The following is a 16,510-nucleotide window of genomic DNA, read 5'->3' as shown; positions in this document are numbered from 1 at the left end:
TCAAGATACAGGGAAACCAGTCAAAATTAGGAAGTAAATTAGGAAATTATAAAGTTACTTAGGGATAATATGCTCTACGTATTATTAAGAGCCTTCAATGTTATTTTCATCTTTTTCAATTAATTCAATATGTTACCTCATGAATATCAATAGTTTTTATATCTCTTGTCAGTTTGATCTTCATCCCTTTGATCCATGGTTAGTAATAACATGTATTAGCTTGAAGAGGATAATAGAGGTTAATTATAAAACATAGTAAGTCAGTTAGGAAGTTAAGTTTGTTAAGGATTATATGCTCTATAAATTAGAACTTTCACTGTGTAATTTTTATCTTTTCCAATCAATTCATTATGTTACCTCATGAGTATCAATATTTTCTCTATCTCTTTTATCAGTTTGATCTTCATTCCTTTGATCCATGAATTAGTTACAAGTACATATATAGTTTTTACCCTCTTACAATGTGTCACCAACACATTATCTTAGATATGAGAGGCTCCGGATCCACTTAGGCATTGTTAGCAATATCCTTGGGTCGGTTTGGACAAACTTTTTTGTAAATACCTTTAAGATTAAAATGAGAAGGAAAATCAAATTAACTTCTCCCTAAGCTAATTAATTTGTAAAAATTCTTTCATAATAGCTTCTCCAAATTAAAAGTTTATTATTAACTTATGTCTAAGTCAATTTAGTACATGAACACATTTATTTCATTTTTTTCTTCTAATTATATTCTCTTATAAAGTGCTTAATATATAGCATATCTTTATTAACTCCCAAGCAAATGTTATTCTGAAAGAAAAGGTTAGGGGTAAGGATGATTAGCTTATTTATCATTTCAATTAATTGACGAGCAATTGACACGTCCTATGTTTTTTTTTTTTTATTGTTTTTGTTAGATATTTCACTGGAAACTCGTTCACTGGACCAATACCCAACTGGGTAGGAAATGCTAAACGTCCCATGTGAGTTTCTATTTCAAACGCAAATTAATTATATGTTTTGTTGAATTAAATGATTTAGATATTCTTAATTTTTGGATTCTATGTTAGCTTAATTACCAGATATTCATATTGAAAATTTTAAATTTCTCGAACTACTTATTGTCTAAAGCGCATCGACTAGAAGTTACAACAAGGCAAGTTTAATGTACCTTTTATTAATTGGTCCCATAATTAAAGGAGACAAATATTTAACAAGACTTAGTTTTGAGCGTGTTAAAAATTATCAGATAACAAACATTGGTGGGAGCTTCATGAAAAACATAAGACTAAAATATGTTTGAACGTGATTTTAATAAATATTCAAAATTTTGTTTATACTCCCTAATAAAAAAATTCTTTACTTTTACTCTGATAAAATAAAAAATTTGTTTTTGCTCCCATATGAAAATACTAATAACAAATGAAAAAAAACATACAAAATTATAAATAAAGTTGGTTAATTTATCAGGAACTAAAATAAAGTATTAAAAATAAAAAAATAAAATTATTATTTTATAAGTGATCCAATGAAAAATTTTATTTTTATTAGAAATTAAACGTAAAATTTAAGTATTTATCAAAAATAAAAAAACATATTTGAGCTAAAATATAAAAATGCAACCATGCACCAAATTTCTTCTTTTTCATAACTACCAATTCAAAAAAAAAATCATAACTATCAATTATTATACAATTCATTAAGTTAATATGATGTCACACAATAGCATTATATACTTGCCACTAATTTGTTTTACCAATATTTTAAATCGTTCTGTTATTTGCATATAGAAAAATGATACTATTTTTAATATCAGTCAATAACTTTTTGGGTCACTTTCTATGTTTTTTCAGCAACTTTTTGTTTTATCTAGTTTCTAATTGCAATTTTACATTTTAAGCATAGTGATATTTCGTATAACAACTTTAGCAATGAACCCCCGCAACAACAGTCATGCCAACAGATCCAAAACCCAACAGTGTAAGAATTTAAGTATTTCATTTTTTCTCATTTGGTAATTTTATCAAGCTATATGTGTAAGTGTTAACCGTGTCTTATTTGTCATAGGAACTTGTTTGAAAGCTTTCCAATGAGCCAAAAGTAAGTTTTATATTTTCAAAGTTTAACTGTCATTGATACTAGAATACTTTTATATTGTTGTTGAATCATAATTTGTCGTTAATATAATTTTTAAATTAATTATGATAAAATTTAATAAACTTATTGTATATAATAAATTATGATTAAATAATAATGTAAATTTTTTTATATTTTCAGTATATATTCATTTTTATTATATTATCAAGCTCCAAAGCTTATCCTAGTGGTTCACATCACACACATATGTACACACCATGCCCTTTTTCTTTCTCTTGTGCGTGGTAGCTTGATTTGGATTTTTTAAAATCCAAACCAATCCATTAAAATTAGTTTGAAGTTTTCAACTTAAAACTCAATCCAATGTTTTTTAAAAAAGGTCCGTTTAGATTTTTATTAAATCAGATTAAAACTTATTTTTAAACAAGTCTATCGTTCATGGTTTATGCTGACTTGTTTTGGTTTCCCCTTGATATTCCTCCAGTGGACCTATTCACTGTCTGACGACAACCAATGATTGTCCTAAAAGTAAGTATAACTAATACTTTTTGTGATTGAACTGTTATTATTAAGCCTTTGAACATGTTAAGTGTTAACCCATGAATCTTCTGAGGTACAAAAGCAAAGAGATGAGTTATTATATATCCTCCCAGCAAGTGTTATACTTCAATGCATTAATATGAGATAATTCCATCTTAAATTCTTCACGTTTTGGTATTTATAGTTCATGCCTTTCTTATAGTTGTTGGAAGTGAAGTTCAATATTCTAAAAGAAAAATTAAGTTAATGGTTGAACAATACATTTAATGCATATATAAGTTGTTATTTTTATCCTCTTTCAAAAAGTTATTTTGAACTCTTTGTAGTTATAGGACTTTCTGTTATGAGTTTGACATTCGGTTACTTTTTTGAGAGTTCACTTTGTCACAAAATTATTTTTGTGCAAAGTACGACCCATTCTTTGAGAAGATTTAACTTTCTTTAAAATGAACAATTTTGTAGATGTCTCGAATATAGACCTTGCAATTTTCTAAGACTTGTTAACATATCAAACTTTTCATCTGTTAGACACTTGATTTTTCAAACACTTAAACATGTAGATGTTTTAATCTTACCAAGTGTTTTAATATTGTAAAAACTATTAAATCAGTTTGCACATCTAATACACTTGTCAGTTTTTTTTTTAAAAAAAATCAATGTTATGATATTTTGTTATTTATCATAATTTTGTAGTGTCATCAATCATCTTGTCTCTAAAAAGTTAGTTTTTAATGTACAAGCTAATAATCATATCTTTTATTTTATTTTCTAGCTTATAAGTATTTGTTAAGAAATTTATCCAAGCTGAACTATTATTACAAACTAACACAATTATTATGATTTCTAAATTCTGACTTTTTTTTTGTAGCAGCCTTTAACTCTTTCCATATAAATTGTGGTGGTGAAAGGGAGCTAAGTAGTGAAGGTATAGTATATGATCCAGATTTAGATCCATCAGGAGCAGCAACGTCTAAAATCATGGGTTCAAATTGGGCATTTAGTAACACCGGTCACTTCTTGGATGCCCAAAAACCTGTATCAGAAACCTATATCCAGCAACAAAATAAAACCGGGCTTTCTAAACTATATCAAACCGCACGTGTATCCCCCATTTCTCTGACTTATTATGGATTTTGTCTGGAAAATGGAGACTACACAGTATTGCTCCATTTTGCAGAGATCATGTTCACTGATGACAACACATATAGCAGCTTAGGGAGGCGTATATTTGATGTTTACATTCAGGTATTGTATGGTCAATTTAACTACTTTTCTAATTTGATCAGTAAAATATTTGATAGAGAATGAAATGAAGACTTTTAATTTTGTTTTGACTATCTGGTTAATAGTTTTCCATTTTTTTTTATCAACATGTTATTTAAGGACAAAACTTTGATGTAATTTCTTAAGTACTATTAGTGATGTTTTTCAAGCAGAATTGAAGTTCATTATACTGGAGAAATTAATCTATGGAGACGGTAATTTTTAATATTTATCTAGGTGAAACTCTAATTTTGATTGAAAAGCAATAGCAAAACCACCAAAAGAATTACATATAAGTTTTTTTTCTTTATTTATATGTAAGTTTAAGTTGCCAAATTTAAACATATGGAATATAACATTACCATAAATAGAATTGGCGCTACATAATAATGCTTTTGACTTCACCTGCAGAATCATTTCACTATAAGATTTTCAATAGCATAGATATATGTGTGTGTGTGTCTGTGCGTAAAAAAATTATAAAGTCAAAAGCCATTTAGGTTTGGATTGGAAATATTGCAGGGAGTGCAGGTGATGAAGGATTTCAATATTGCAAATGAAGCAGGAGGAGTTGGAAAGAATATTACAAGATCATTTCCTGCTCATGTGAGGAATAACTCTTTAATAATCCGATTTTATTGGGCTGGAAAAGGGACAACTGCTATCCCATATGGCCCTCTTATATCAGCTATATCTGTCACTCATGGTGAGTTACTTTGTCTCTGAAATTATTCTTCTAATTTTACATTTACAGTATCAAATGACACTAATTTATTACTCTTGTGCAATACATGTACTGAAACAGTCTCTACAACTACAAGTGGCAGCATGTCTACAGGGGTTATAGTTGGAATAGTAGTTGCTGCAATTGTTCTTGTCATCCTAATCGTACTTGGGTGGAGAATTTATATTGGGAAAAGAAATTCATTTGGAAAAGGTGGATTCTCTAGAATAAAATAATGAACTATAAAATATGTTTAATGTTTCTAATCAGTTCTCCTTTCTAGCTTTCTATTAAAATTTGATAATTCAGTTTTTTTAATCTTCATTTGTGTCCTTTTATATATATATATAGAAATACATCCTAATTGATGTAGATTAACATTTAACACTAAAAATTTTGAATTAAAAAATCAATGAATCTTTTGCTTTTCAAAATTTAATTTAAAGATTTTATAATATTTTATCATTTAACTAATTTTTTTTCATGTATATAAGAGATAATAGTGGAAAAAAGATAGGAGAGATAAAAATTATGTTTTCTTATTTAAATTAAATGATAAAATACAATAATATTCTTGAATGAAATTTTGAAAAATAAAACAACCAATGATTTTCCTTTAAAGTTTTTGGTGTTAAATGCTAATGCACTTTAAGTAGAATGAATATTAAGATTTCCATATATATATATATATATATATATATATATATATATATATATATATATATATATATAGGTAATTAAAATAATGACTATTTTTTCAACATTATCAATAACAAGAGATTTTCTCAAGATACACCAGACATCTCATTCAATCTTATTTTATTGGCAGAGTTAAAGGATTTAAATCTGCAAACGAATTTATTTACTATGCGTCAGATCAAAGTTGCAACAAACAACTTTGATATTTCCAATAAGATTGGAGAAGGAGGCTTTGGTCCTGTCTATAAGGTATCCTACAAGATATTACATATAACATTTCATAATTATTGTGATTGATATATTGTAATTGTGTAGATGAATCATTAAATAATTTAGAAATTCATAAAAATTATATAACATTTCGGAAATGCAGGGCATTTTATCAAATGGCATGATAATAGCTGTCAAGATGCTTTCATCCAAGTCAAAGCAAGGAAATCGTGAGTTTATAAATGAGATAGGCTTGATTTCAGCCTTGCAGCACCCTTGTCTTGTTAAACTACATGGTTGTTGCGTTGAAGGAGATCAATTGTTGCTAGTATATGAATATATGGAAAACAATAGCCTTGCACAAGCTTTATTTGGTAAATAATTGTCTTACACAATCAACTAATTTGATTGCTTTTGACATGACTTAATTTTCAATCTATATATATATAGATATATGACTAAATGATATTGTTATCTTTGTTTAATTTACGAAGGTAACGGAGCATCTCAATTAAAATTGAATTGGCCAACAAGGCACAAGATCTGCATTGGTATTGCTAGAGGTTTGGCTTTCTTACATGAAGAATCAACATTAAAAATTGTTCACAGGGACATTAAGGCCACCAATGTGTTACTGGACAAAGACTTAAACCCAAAAATATCTGATTTTGGTCTAGCCAAGCTCGATGAGGAGGACAATACTCACATAAGCACAAGAGTAGCTGGGACTTAGTAAGTTAATTTAAGTTCTCAAACTTTTCTATTTTGTGAGTTTTATCAAAAAGCAATTTTAAAAGAGAATGTACATTGACAAACATGATAAAATCCAATTTGGACAACTTATGATACTTTAAATAAAAAACATCTAAGCACTATCTTTTTTCTTGGTGAAGTCTAAGCACTATTTATTTGAAGTGATGTTGTATTCAATTATGTAGTGGATATATGGCTCCAGAATATGCAATGCATGGTTATTTGACAGACAAAGCTGATGTCTATAGTTTTGGAGTTGTTGCCTTGGAAATTGTATCTGGAAAGAGCAATACCATCCACCGATCCAAGCAAGAAGCATTGCATCTTCTAGATTGGGTGCGTAACTTCTATTTTCTTTGTTTATGTGGAAAAAAAAATATTATGATATGCTCTACTTTAGAAATTTAAATAAGGGTCTTGTTAATAGTATCCATAAAACATATTGATTAAGGAATTAAAATGAAAATATATATATTATAAAAATCATAAAAAATATTAAAAAAAAGTTATGACTAACATAATTTTACAAATTTAAATAAAAGTATTTTTTTATAGTTTTTTAATCAATGTCCTAAAAACACTGATTAATATTTTCATATAAATAACACTATGTGTTTAAACTTAACATGATTTTTATAATATCTACCAACATGAAGACAAACCTAAAAACATAGTCTTCCGTTCTTTTTCAAAATTATAGATTTTTGTAAACATAGCAAATGTCTTCCTACTCTAAAGAAATTAGGAACTTACACTTTGATATACTTCTTGCTCAACTATAAGTATTTCAATTGTGAAGTACTCTCAAATCAAACCGATTTCTATATTTTGTTTCAACAGGCACATTTATTGAAAGAGAAGGGTAACCTAATGGAGCTAGTTGATAGAAGGTTAGGTTCAGATTTCAATGAAAATGAGGTAATGATGATGATCAAAGTGGCGCTCCTATGCACCAATACCACTTCAAACCTTAGGCCCACCATGTCATCGGTGCTTAGTATGCTAGAAGGAAAAACTATGATTCCAGAATTTGTTTCAGATCCATCTGAGATAATGGATGAAATGAAGTTAGAGGCAATGCGACAACATTACTTTCAAAAAGAAAATGAGAGAAGTGAGACACAAGAGCAAAATCATAGTTTATCAATTGAGGGGCCTTGGACGGCCTCATCTTCATCGGCTGCAGATCTATATCCTGTCCACGTTGATTCTTCCTATTGGGAGAAAAGAAATTAGGAATATGTATAAATTTTACCTATATATCTAGGTGGTATTCTTTGTTATTTCATCCCCTTGTTTTCCTCTTTAAGCACCATTTTTCATGCATAATTGTTATATATTCAAGTATCACAAAGTCATGTATCTTCCCTCTTAATCTAGTGGTCTTAGTGGGATCAAACAAGTCTTATACAGGAGAAATTATTAGATGATTTATGTCATTACATTACTCATAATTTACACACACACACACATCCTTAATTCTTTACCTCTAAACCTGATATCTAGGACTTGTGTGTGCTTATAAAAACCAATATGAATTCATGAAGGCAAGAAAACTTCATTGTTATATTCAAGTTTATGATATTGTGATTAGCAAATTCTTTTCATTAGTTAAAGTTTTCAGTTAGCGATACAGTAGAGACTTGAGAGGTATAGAAATATATTAAATCATACATCCAACCTAAATTTTAATAAAACAAAAATACAATTGCAACTTACAAGCACGTAATTGTAATCTATAACTGAAAGTTGATTAAGACCTATGTGATTATCCGTGTGTGGCTAACCTTCATACATATCCAATTATCCATATTCCATACATGAAAGTTTGAAAGTTTCTTCTTCTTCCTTTCTTTATCTTCCAAAAAACGATTTACACTAATTTTGAACGTGTTTATTTTAGAAGAAAAAGTTTTGACTTTATATAGTTAGAAATCGTGAGTTTGGGTTCAGACTTAGACTTTAGTAGTTAACCGTTAAGTACGATACTTGACCTAGTTAGGATTATGTCCATGTCCTTTTTTCTAATCTATCCATGTCCAGCCCAAGTAGTTAATTTCTTTCAAACTTGGACCCTAGTGGCTGGTTCTAAGTTCTAACTTCAAATTAATGACGATTTTTAATGAATGTTAAGGACATTCGATGCACAGTCAATAATTAGATATTATTTTATTTTATTATTATTATGTTATTAGTATGAAATATCATCTATTTTATCAAAAATTAATTTCTATATACAGAAAAATTTAATTAATTATCTTTAGTGACTCTCAATTATATTTTTTAAGACTTTAATTGAATATCTTAATTAAGAAAATCAAATATTTACTCGAACCAACAACTTATTGATTAGATATTATTTTCTTTATGTATAAAAATTATATATGTGAATTTTATCTCTTTTAATATTTTTTCTTTTTACATACAATAAGAAATTAAACATTTATTAATATGCTTAATAGATTTAAACAATTAATTCACATTTTTTTATATAAGGTAAATATAATAAGTGTTTTTTTGATGAAATATACTTACAATTTGATTTATATATATATATATATATATATATATATATATATATATATATATATATATATATATATATATTTTGTTAGTGCAATTTTTCTTATATAAATATAATGTAACAATAGAGTGAAAATTGTATTAACAATACATATAAATTAAACTCTTAAATCATTTTGTGCATCACTATTTTTTATTTTTAAAATTATATGTTTGGTTACATTAATATAAAAGAACCTTTTAAAATTATCACTTATTGATTAATGAAATCTTTCTCAAGTTAAAGGAGAAGTGAAGAAGGTTCAATTAGATTGAACTAGTATAAAAACAAGTGTTGTTCTTTCTATTCTTATGCTTTTCAATTGTTCTCTTCCATGCATATACATCTTTTGACACATAAGCATTTGAAAATATTGTGTTGAGAAAAAAATTCTTTATGAAAATATCTTTGGACAATAGTTTTGTAATCTTGTTCTTTGTCTTATTTTTGCAAAATCATTTTCAAGAAAGCTTTAAGTTTTTGTTAATAAACTATTCAACTCCTTCTATTGTGTTGCATTTATTACAAAATATTATTCATATTATTTCCTATCATTTTCTGGTGCACACCAAACTTTGGATAAGATTATGTTCTTGTCATATCTTGTTCTCATTTCCTATCATATCATGACCACCAAATGAGACCTAGAGAAAAGAGGAAAATGTATATTGTTTTTATATCATATAATAAAGGAATGAGCAATAATCAATTAATGAAAGCATCAAATCAAACTGATGTTAATTAATGACACCAGTAAAAACCATTATTCTTCCCCAATAAATAATAATAAATGTGCATTTATAATTTATTTTCTATTAAATATAACATTAATGAATACTTCTGAACCTAAATATAAGTAAAAAATAATATTTTTAGACCAAAATATAAACAAATACTAACTAACTTTTATCTTATTTAATTATACTATTCCTATTTTCTTTCACTTAATAAAATCATATTTCTTGTGAATCATTTATTCATATTCTACAAGTACTACTATGAATGATATTTTAAGAACATTTTTTGAATTAGATGTTATTAACTGAATTTATTAATTAATATGTCTGGTAGTTAAATTTGTTTATATTTAACTCTGGAGGGAGTATGATTTTTACAACAATTAATATGATTTATTAAATAAATGAAAATATAAATAATTAAAAATAAATTATCTAAAGTGTCCTTATTTTGGATGGAAAAAGTCGGTCCAAACTTTCTTCCTTTATACTCATATTTGTAACACCCAATTTAGAAATAATGTTTATAAGACTCAATCTATATAACACATTAACTTTAGAAAAAAAAATAAAGATAAATTATTTATTATTATTAACTAAATTAATTAATTTTTTTAATTTCATAAAAAATACTTTCTTTAATCTTAATAAATTAAGTAATTAAGTCCATAAATAAAAATGAATGTAGTAGTATCTCATATTCTTATTATAAGATTCAATTAATTAATTCGTCATGATTAAGAAATTTAATTAGTTTAGTAATTAAGTTTATCTTAATTTTTTTTTCAAAACTATCATGTGAACTAAACTATCAATAATGTGTTATGTTTTTTTCACTATCATATCACTCTAAAACTAACTTTAATAAAAGATATTTTTTGAAAAAATAATTAATGCAATGAACATTTTAAATTAAATTTTGTAATAAAGACCAAATCATATTTTTAATTTGAACCTTACATCAGAGATATTATTATCTTGTAGGGTATAAAAATGAAGTTGTACTCCTTTTCCTATTTATAAAACTTAAGTTTAAAATTATTCTTGTTCATATTACAAGACTCAATATATAATATTTATTATATTAATTACTTTTAAACTAAAAATATCTCTCGTTAAGAAAAAAAAAACAATATATTAACCAATCATTTGAAGAGAGAGGTATTAATGATAATGATAGTTTTGAAAAAAAATTTATAAATTTAAGATAAATTTATTGTTATCAACTAAATTAACCATTTTTCTTAATAATTTTAATTGATTATATAAAATCAATAGTTTATATCATATAATAAATGAATACATTTTAAGAAGAAAAAAATGAATGCGATTCATTAATGATAATTAAAACACATTATTCGTTCTCCCAATTATACATAACAACAAGCATTTAAAACTCACCTTCTATTACATGTATCATTAAGTAATATTATGTATTAAATAAAAAAATGTTTAAAATACCATTATTTTGATTTTTTTAAAATATTTTCCTTATTTTATCATAAAAGATGAGTGAATATTTCATTAATAAACTTTAAATCAAAGTATAAAAAAAATTAACAATTCATATATTTAGAAATGATAAAATGTTTTTATAATTATAATAAAAAAATACTTGTATTATGTAGAAGGTTTGGTTTTAATTTGAAGAAGATTGAGAATGAAATTAGCGCATCATGAAAATCCAGTAGAAAGAAATTAGAAGCCCACAAGTTTCCCCAATGCCTTTTATGGCTTTGATTTTAATTAATTTGAAAAGGAAACAACAAAGTACTGCAACTCCTTCTCTCTCCAGAGTGAGAGTCATAAACACATGCAGCAAGCCGCAGTTGCTGTGTATAAATACTCATAACTCATGTGAGAGAAGAAGCTTCTCCTTTCTTCTGCATAGCTCTCTTTCTTTGGATGGGGCTTCTGTTCTTGTTCCTTCTTCATGCCTTCTTCAGAGGAAACCCTTCTTCTTCTTCTTCGGGTTTGGATCATGTGTTCACGGGGACCTGGGTGGAGGACCAATCTTACCCGCTCTATGATCCCGCCACCTGTCCCTTCATCGAGCGCGAGTTCAAGTGCCAAGGGAATGGACGGCCTGATCTCTTTTACACCCACTATCGATGGCACCCACTTGCCTGCAATTTACTCAGGTTCCTACCCCACATTGCCTCCTTTTTCAATTCTCCATTTCTGCCAGAGACCCAAAGTCTTCAAAAATCAACACAACACCATGTCTATCTTCCTATTTTAGTATATGCTAATTTTAAAATATTTTGTCATAGCTTTTTTTTTTAAATTATCTTTCAATAAATTAATTTAAAACCTGTTATGATTATGTGATTTATATATACTAATATATAAATATAAAGACTTAACTATATTTTTCTCTATTCTTTAATTCCATAAATTTTTCTTTTGTTTTTTTGTGTTTTTTGCAAATTTGATCTGTGTTATATTAACTTAACATTTTATATTTAACAGAGTTACTAACACAACAGGGTAAAAAAAATGTCATGTTAATGTTTTTTTATTAAATACTGAAAGTTAAATTATGAAACAAAATTACACAATTAAAATATTTATAAAATTCATAAAATTGAAAAAGTACAACAAATAAGTACTGCCTATAGTTTGTTTTTAAAGAATGCTTACTTTTACATAATGTTTGATATCTTATTCTTTTTCATGATTTTACATTAAAATTTAAGGATTATGTCAGGTAACTGATTTATTTTTATGAGCATTAATTAGTATTCAAAGTAAGTTACTACTCCTACTATACTAAGATTCATTAAATATTAGTAATATTAATACTAATTATATACATTAGTTAGTGAGTATTCTTATTGTTAAAAGTACTGTAATTAATTACTCTCAATTCATATATATGGAGTTTATATATATTACTAGTTTAGTTTGAACTCAAAAAATGGTAAAAGAAATTAACAATTTATTTAAATATGAAATTCTTTAATAACTTGAAACATTTTTGATTCTACAAATTATCTACATGAAACATTTTTGGTGAAATATAGCACATCATGTGACCTTTTTGGAATGATCCCACCATCCAGTCTGTAAAATAATAGGGATTTTTTCTTTAAAAAAATGAGAAAGACATTAGCGGAGAATTAGAGGCCGAATGTTTGGCTTGGGTTGGGAATGCAGCTTCACGTGCACCCATAAAAGCACTTTAGCAGCTGTTTAGAAAAAAGTACTTAACAATATGTCAGTTACAACAAACAAACAACACAATATTTCACTAGATTTAGCTTTTCATATTTTCCAATTTTTTTATTTTTACTGCTCCGATAAAAATATTGTCGCTTGATTCACTCACGGGCTCGTTCGTTGTCGGAAACTCATGCTTTATTTTTCTCCCTTTTCCTTTTTCCACCTTCCACATTTCATCGAATTCCCAATGAGTCCCCTTTCCTTTTGTACCAATTTTTGCTTTTCGAGAAAAATGAAGACAACTTGAACTGGAAAGTGAAGTCAGCGACAAATTATAACAGTAATTGACGTTTCGTATGTAGTTGTTTCATTAACTTTTTCTGAAAAGTGAAGCCAGTGAAAGTTATAACCATAATTGACAAATCGTATTCAATTGTTTGATTCATTTGTTTTTCTGAAATTTTAAACTTTCCAATGTTTAATCATTGTAGATTTAACGGGCTAGATTTTCTGGAGAAGATGAAGGGGAAGAGCATCATGTTCGTGGGAGATTCACTGAGCAGGAATCAATGGCAGTCATTGACTTGCTTGCTTCATTCAGCAGTGCCCAATTCACCTTATACTTTAGATAGAGTTGGAGATGTTTCTATTTTCACACTTACGGTATGATTTATAATTCTGATTTCGTTTTATACTGTATATGAAGTCATTTAATTAGTGTGTAAAAAAAAAGTCATGTTAATTAGAATTAAAAATTCATTTTGACAATATATGTTAACTTTCTATGCAAAAATTTGTTTATTGAAATTTTATACCATTAATTAATCAGAAATCATAGTTAATAGTAGTATAAATGTTAAAGTAATTACTATAGAAAGTAACCAATTTAATATGTATAGTATTTTTTATTAAAGGACTGTATAAAAGGTATATAAACTATCATTTCTCTGTTCGCAATGAGCGAGATAGAAGAGAAAAAAAATTGAATTGGAAGGATGGTGGAAAGATTTTTTTTTATATAAAAAAAGTCCACTTTTTTTTTGTCAGTATTTTCTCTCTCTCTCTCTATTTTTCTTCCTCTCTGCCAATTATACCTTTACTCTAATACTACAAAGTTTCATCATATAAATTATGATAAAATTCTAGTTGTAACTGAAGAACATGAATAGAAACACTAAAACATCTGCACCTAACTTGTATCCTTTTAGAGTGGTCATACACATCATCATTATTTTAATTATCTGGATTCTTAATTAAAGTGGGGGAAGAATCTCTTTTGCAAAGAGATGGTGGTCTAAGAAATTGTTTGTAGTGCAACCATAAGGGATGGGCAACGTGGGGTAAGGTGCAAATATGCGCAATGGCTAAGCCACAAGTGGTCCCTTAATTTGCTTGTCCATATTCATAAGTCACTTGAGGAAATGGTTGTCTTCCATTTTTTATTTTTTTTTACATTGGTTAAGTCATGAGGTGTCCCCCTATTGCTACTTGCTAGTTGCAACTCCAACTTCTTTCTGTTTGATTTTTTTCATATTTTGGATAGAAAAGCTTTCAAATCCCAAGGCGTGGAAGGAAAATTTTTCACCTTTAGTCAATTGTCTATTAGATTCTAACTAAAAAAAGGCACTATAAATCTTCAAAAACAAGCATCCTCTTTTCTCATCAAACACATGCCAAAATTACTAGGTATTTTGTGATGGGTATATGTTGTGACACCACCATGCTTTTTATTGCATTATTTGATTCCATTTCATCTTTATCTTAGGGAATCTTCATTTATATGTGTATTTTTTTATAAAAAAAATAATTTGCAGGAGTACAAGGTTAAAGTGATGCATGATAGGAACGTGTATCTAGTTGACGTTGTCAGAGAGGATATAGGCAGGGTCTTGAAGCTTGATTCAATACAAGGAAGCAATCTGTGGGAAGGGACTGATATGCTCATCTTTAACACATGGCACTGGTGGTACCGTAGAGGACCCACTCAACCGTAAGTTTCATAAATGAATTATTTTCGGGCATCTAATTAATCAAGTTTAAACAAAATACATTTAAATATTAATTACCTTTTTCATGTTTACATTATAAATTATCTAAAGTTGAAATCATTGTTTTAGTTTTCGTTAATAACGAATGAATGAATTTCTTAGATGGGATTTTGTCGAATTGGGAGGTCATATTTATAAAGACATAGATCGGATGAGGGCTTTTGAAATGGCACTTAAGACCTGGGGTGCATGGGTAGATGCCAACGTCGACCCTACTAGAGTGAAGGTCTTCTTTCAAGGAATTTCCCCATCTCACTACAAGTAAGTGATCATAAACCTATCCATTTTATCATTTGCTAGTCAAAACTCAAAGTAGCTACAAACTCATCAACAGAAAGAGATTTTACCAGTCCCACTAGAAGTATGTTTTCTTTTTAGTTTTGAAACAAAATAGTTTGGATATACATAGTAAAAATCTCCAAAACTTTGATTTGGTTAATTAAAAGGTACAAGAAACAAACTTTTCCCAGATAATGATTGGACTTTTCAAACACCCCATTGTATTAGTATGCTTGTTAGTATTAAGTTCTTAAACAATCGGATCCAATCTAAAAATCTATAAATGATTACGTTACAAAATTGAGTTTAATTTTGATACATTTGTCGTAAACTAGTTAGAAACTATCTAGGATTGTCATCTAATAACGTATGATAAGTTTGTTCATTTTATAGTGAGTACTTAAAAAAAGATATTTCTAATTTGTTGATGGCATAATATTTTCTAAACAAATGTAATGTACCTTTCCACTTTCATTACATACCAATTAAATTCCTAGAGAATTTATCGGGGCATGACAATGTTTCTCTGAACACTGATTTCAGCGGCAGCTTATGGAACGAACCAGGTGTAACGAGCTGCGTCCGGCAGAAGACACCGGTGCCGGGATCAATCTACCCCGGCGGATTGCCACCGGCCGTGGCGGTGTTAAAGAGTGTGCTGAGCACAATCAGGAAGCCAGTCACTCTGCTTGATATCACAACCCTCTCACTGCTAAGAAAAGATGGCCACCCTTCCATTTATGGTCTCACTGGAGCTGCGGGAATGGATTGCAGCCATTGGTGTCTTCCTGGGGTTCCAGATACTTGGAACGAGATACTTTACAACCTTATTTGATGACTAATTTTTTATTCATCATTTGATTGGGGGTTATAAAAAAATTTATATAGAAAAATGAAAACTGGGTTGGATATAATAGACCATATATACCCTGATTAATTGGAATGTGCCTTGTGGCCTAGAGTGAATAATAATAATTTTTTTTTAATAATAAGTCATACATCATACATCTATCTATCTATATTTTCTTTCAACAACCTCATCCTTTTGTTTCCCTACCAAGCTGATCGCTAACTTGATCAACAATTTGAACCAAGGGATGTAACGTATTCGAGCAGGGAACTTTTTTGGCAAAATCGTGGGGAATGCCGATTGCTACAATTTTCATTTACTTTTTTAGAAAAAAGAAATTTAATGCGATTAAAATTTGATGGCATAGTGATAGCCTACTACATCTGTAAGGAAAGAAGGTGTGGTTCATCATTAGGTGAGTCTCAGCAAAAAAAATTGCGTGTTGTTTAAAGCGCTATTGATGCTGGGGTGTGCATGAAAATAACATCATAACAATATAAAGTCCCAATGACAAATGACAGCCAACAGAAAATGACGTGAAATATAGAGAAAAAAAATTAATTGTCAAGCACTATCAGAAATGTAAAGATTTTTATACTT

The 16,510-nt window shown here is 28.1% G+C and overlaps 2 protein-coding genes across 3 annotated transcripts; both read left to right on the top strand.

Moving 5' to 3' along the window:
• Positions 1-5,855: 5,855 nt before the first annotated feature.
• Positions 5,856-7,504, top strand: LOC100305430 (receptor-like protein kinase). The gene is made up of 4 exons (NM_001248358.1): positions 5,856-5,889; positions 6,010-6,247; positions 6,454-6,604; positions 7,109-7,504. Exons 1-4 carry the CDS (start codon positions 5,856-5,858, stop codon positions 7,502-7,504), a joined length of 819 nt encoding a protein of 272 aa, NP_001235287.1.
• Positions 7,505-11,303: 3,799 nt separating this feature from the next.
• LOC100794317 (protein trichome birefringence-like 41) lies at positions 11,304-16,068 on the top strand. 2 transcript variants are annotated; one of them, XM_003543145.5, is made up of 5 exons: positions 11,304-11,709; positions 13,225-13,396; positions 14,548-14,723; positions 14,884-15,042; positions 15,604-16,068. In XM_003543145.5, the coding sequence occupies exons 1-5, from the start codon at positions 11,474-11,476 to the stop codon at positions 15,893-15,895; spliced, it is 1,035 nt and encodes a 344-aa protein (XP_003543193.1). In that variant the 5' UTR covers positions 11,304-11,473; the 3' UTR covers positions 15,896-16,068. The 2 variants fall into 2 exon arrangements, with proteins under 2 accessions (XP_003543193.1, XP_040864327.1); XM_041008393.1 differs by lacking the exon at positions 11,304-11,709 and adding an exon at positions 12,787-13,073.
• Positions 16,069-16,510: the final 442 nt, after the last annotated feature.

The sequence above is a fragment of the Glycine max genome, chromosome 13, assembly GCF_000004515.6.
Source record: "Glycine max cultivar Williams 82 chromosome 13, Glycine_max_v4.0, whole genome shotgun sequence".
NCBI classification, from domain to species: Eukaryota; Viridiplantae; Streptophyta; class Magnoliopsida; order Fabales; family Fabaceae; genus Glycine; species Glycine max.
Note: the sequence above shows the minus strand (reverse complement) of the source record. Positions and strands in the feature narration are given on the sequence as shown.

What these genes read in the sequence shown, in the direction of transcription:
- LOC100305430 (NM_001248358.1), top strand. Translation starts at nt 5,856, where the DNA reads ATGGAAAACAATAGCCTTGCACAAGCTTTATTTG. An exon ending in CCTTGCACAAGCTTTATTTG is followed by an intron (nt 5,890 to 6,009) that starts GTAAATAATTGT and finishes TAATTTACGAAG; the next exon opens with GTAACGGAGCATCTCAATTA. An exon ending in CATTGCATCTTCTAGATTGG is followed by an intron (nt 6,605 to 7,108) that starts GTGCGTAACTTC and finishes TTGTTTCAACAG; the next exon opens with GCACATTTATTGAAAGAGAA.
- LOC100794317 (XM_003543145.5), top strand. Translation starts at nt 11,474, where the DNA reads ATGGGGCTTCTGTTCTTGTTCCTTCTTCATGCCTTCTTCAGAGGAAAC. An exon ending in CTTGCCTGCAATTTACTCAG is followed by an intron (nt 11,710 to 13,224) that starts GTTCCTACCCCA and finishes TAATCATTGTAG; the next exon opens with ATTTAACGGGCTAGATTTTC. An exon ending in ATTTCCCCATCTCACTACAA is followed by an intron (nt 15,043 to 15,603) that starts GTAAGTGATCAT and finishes CACTGATTTCAG; the next exon opens with CGGCAGCTTATGGAACGAAC.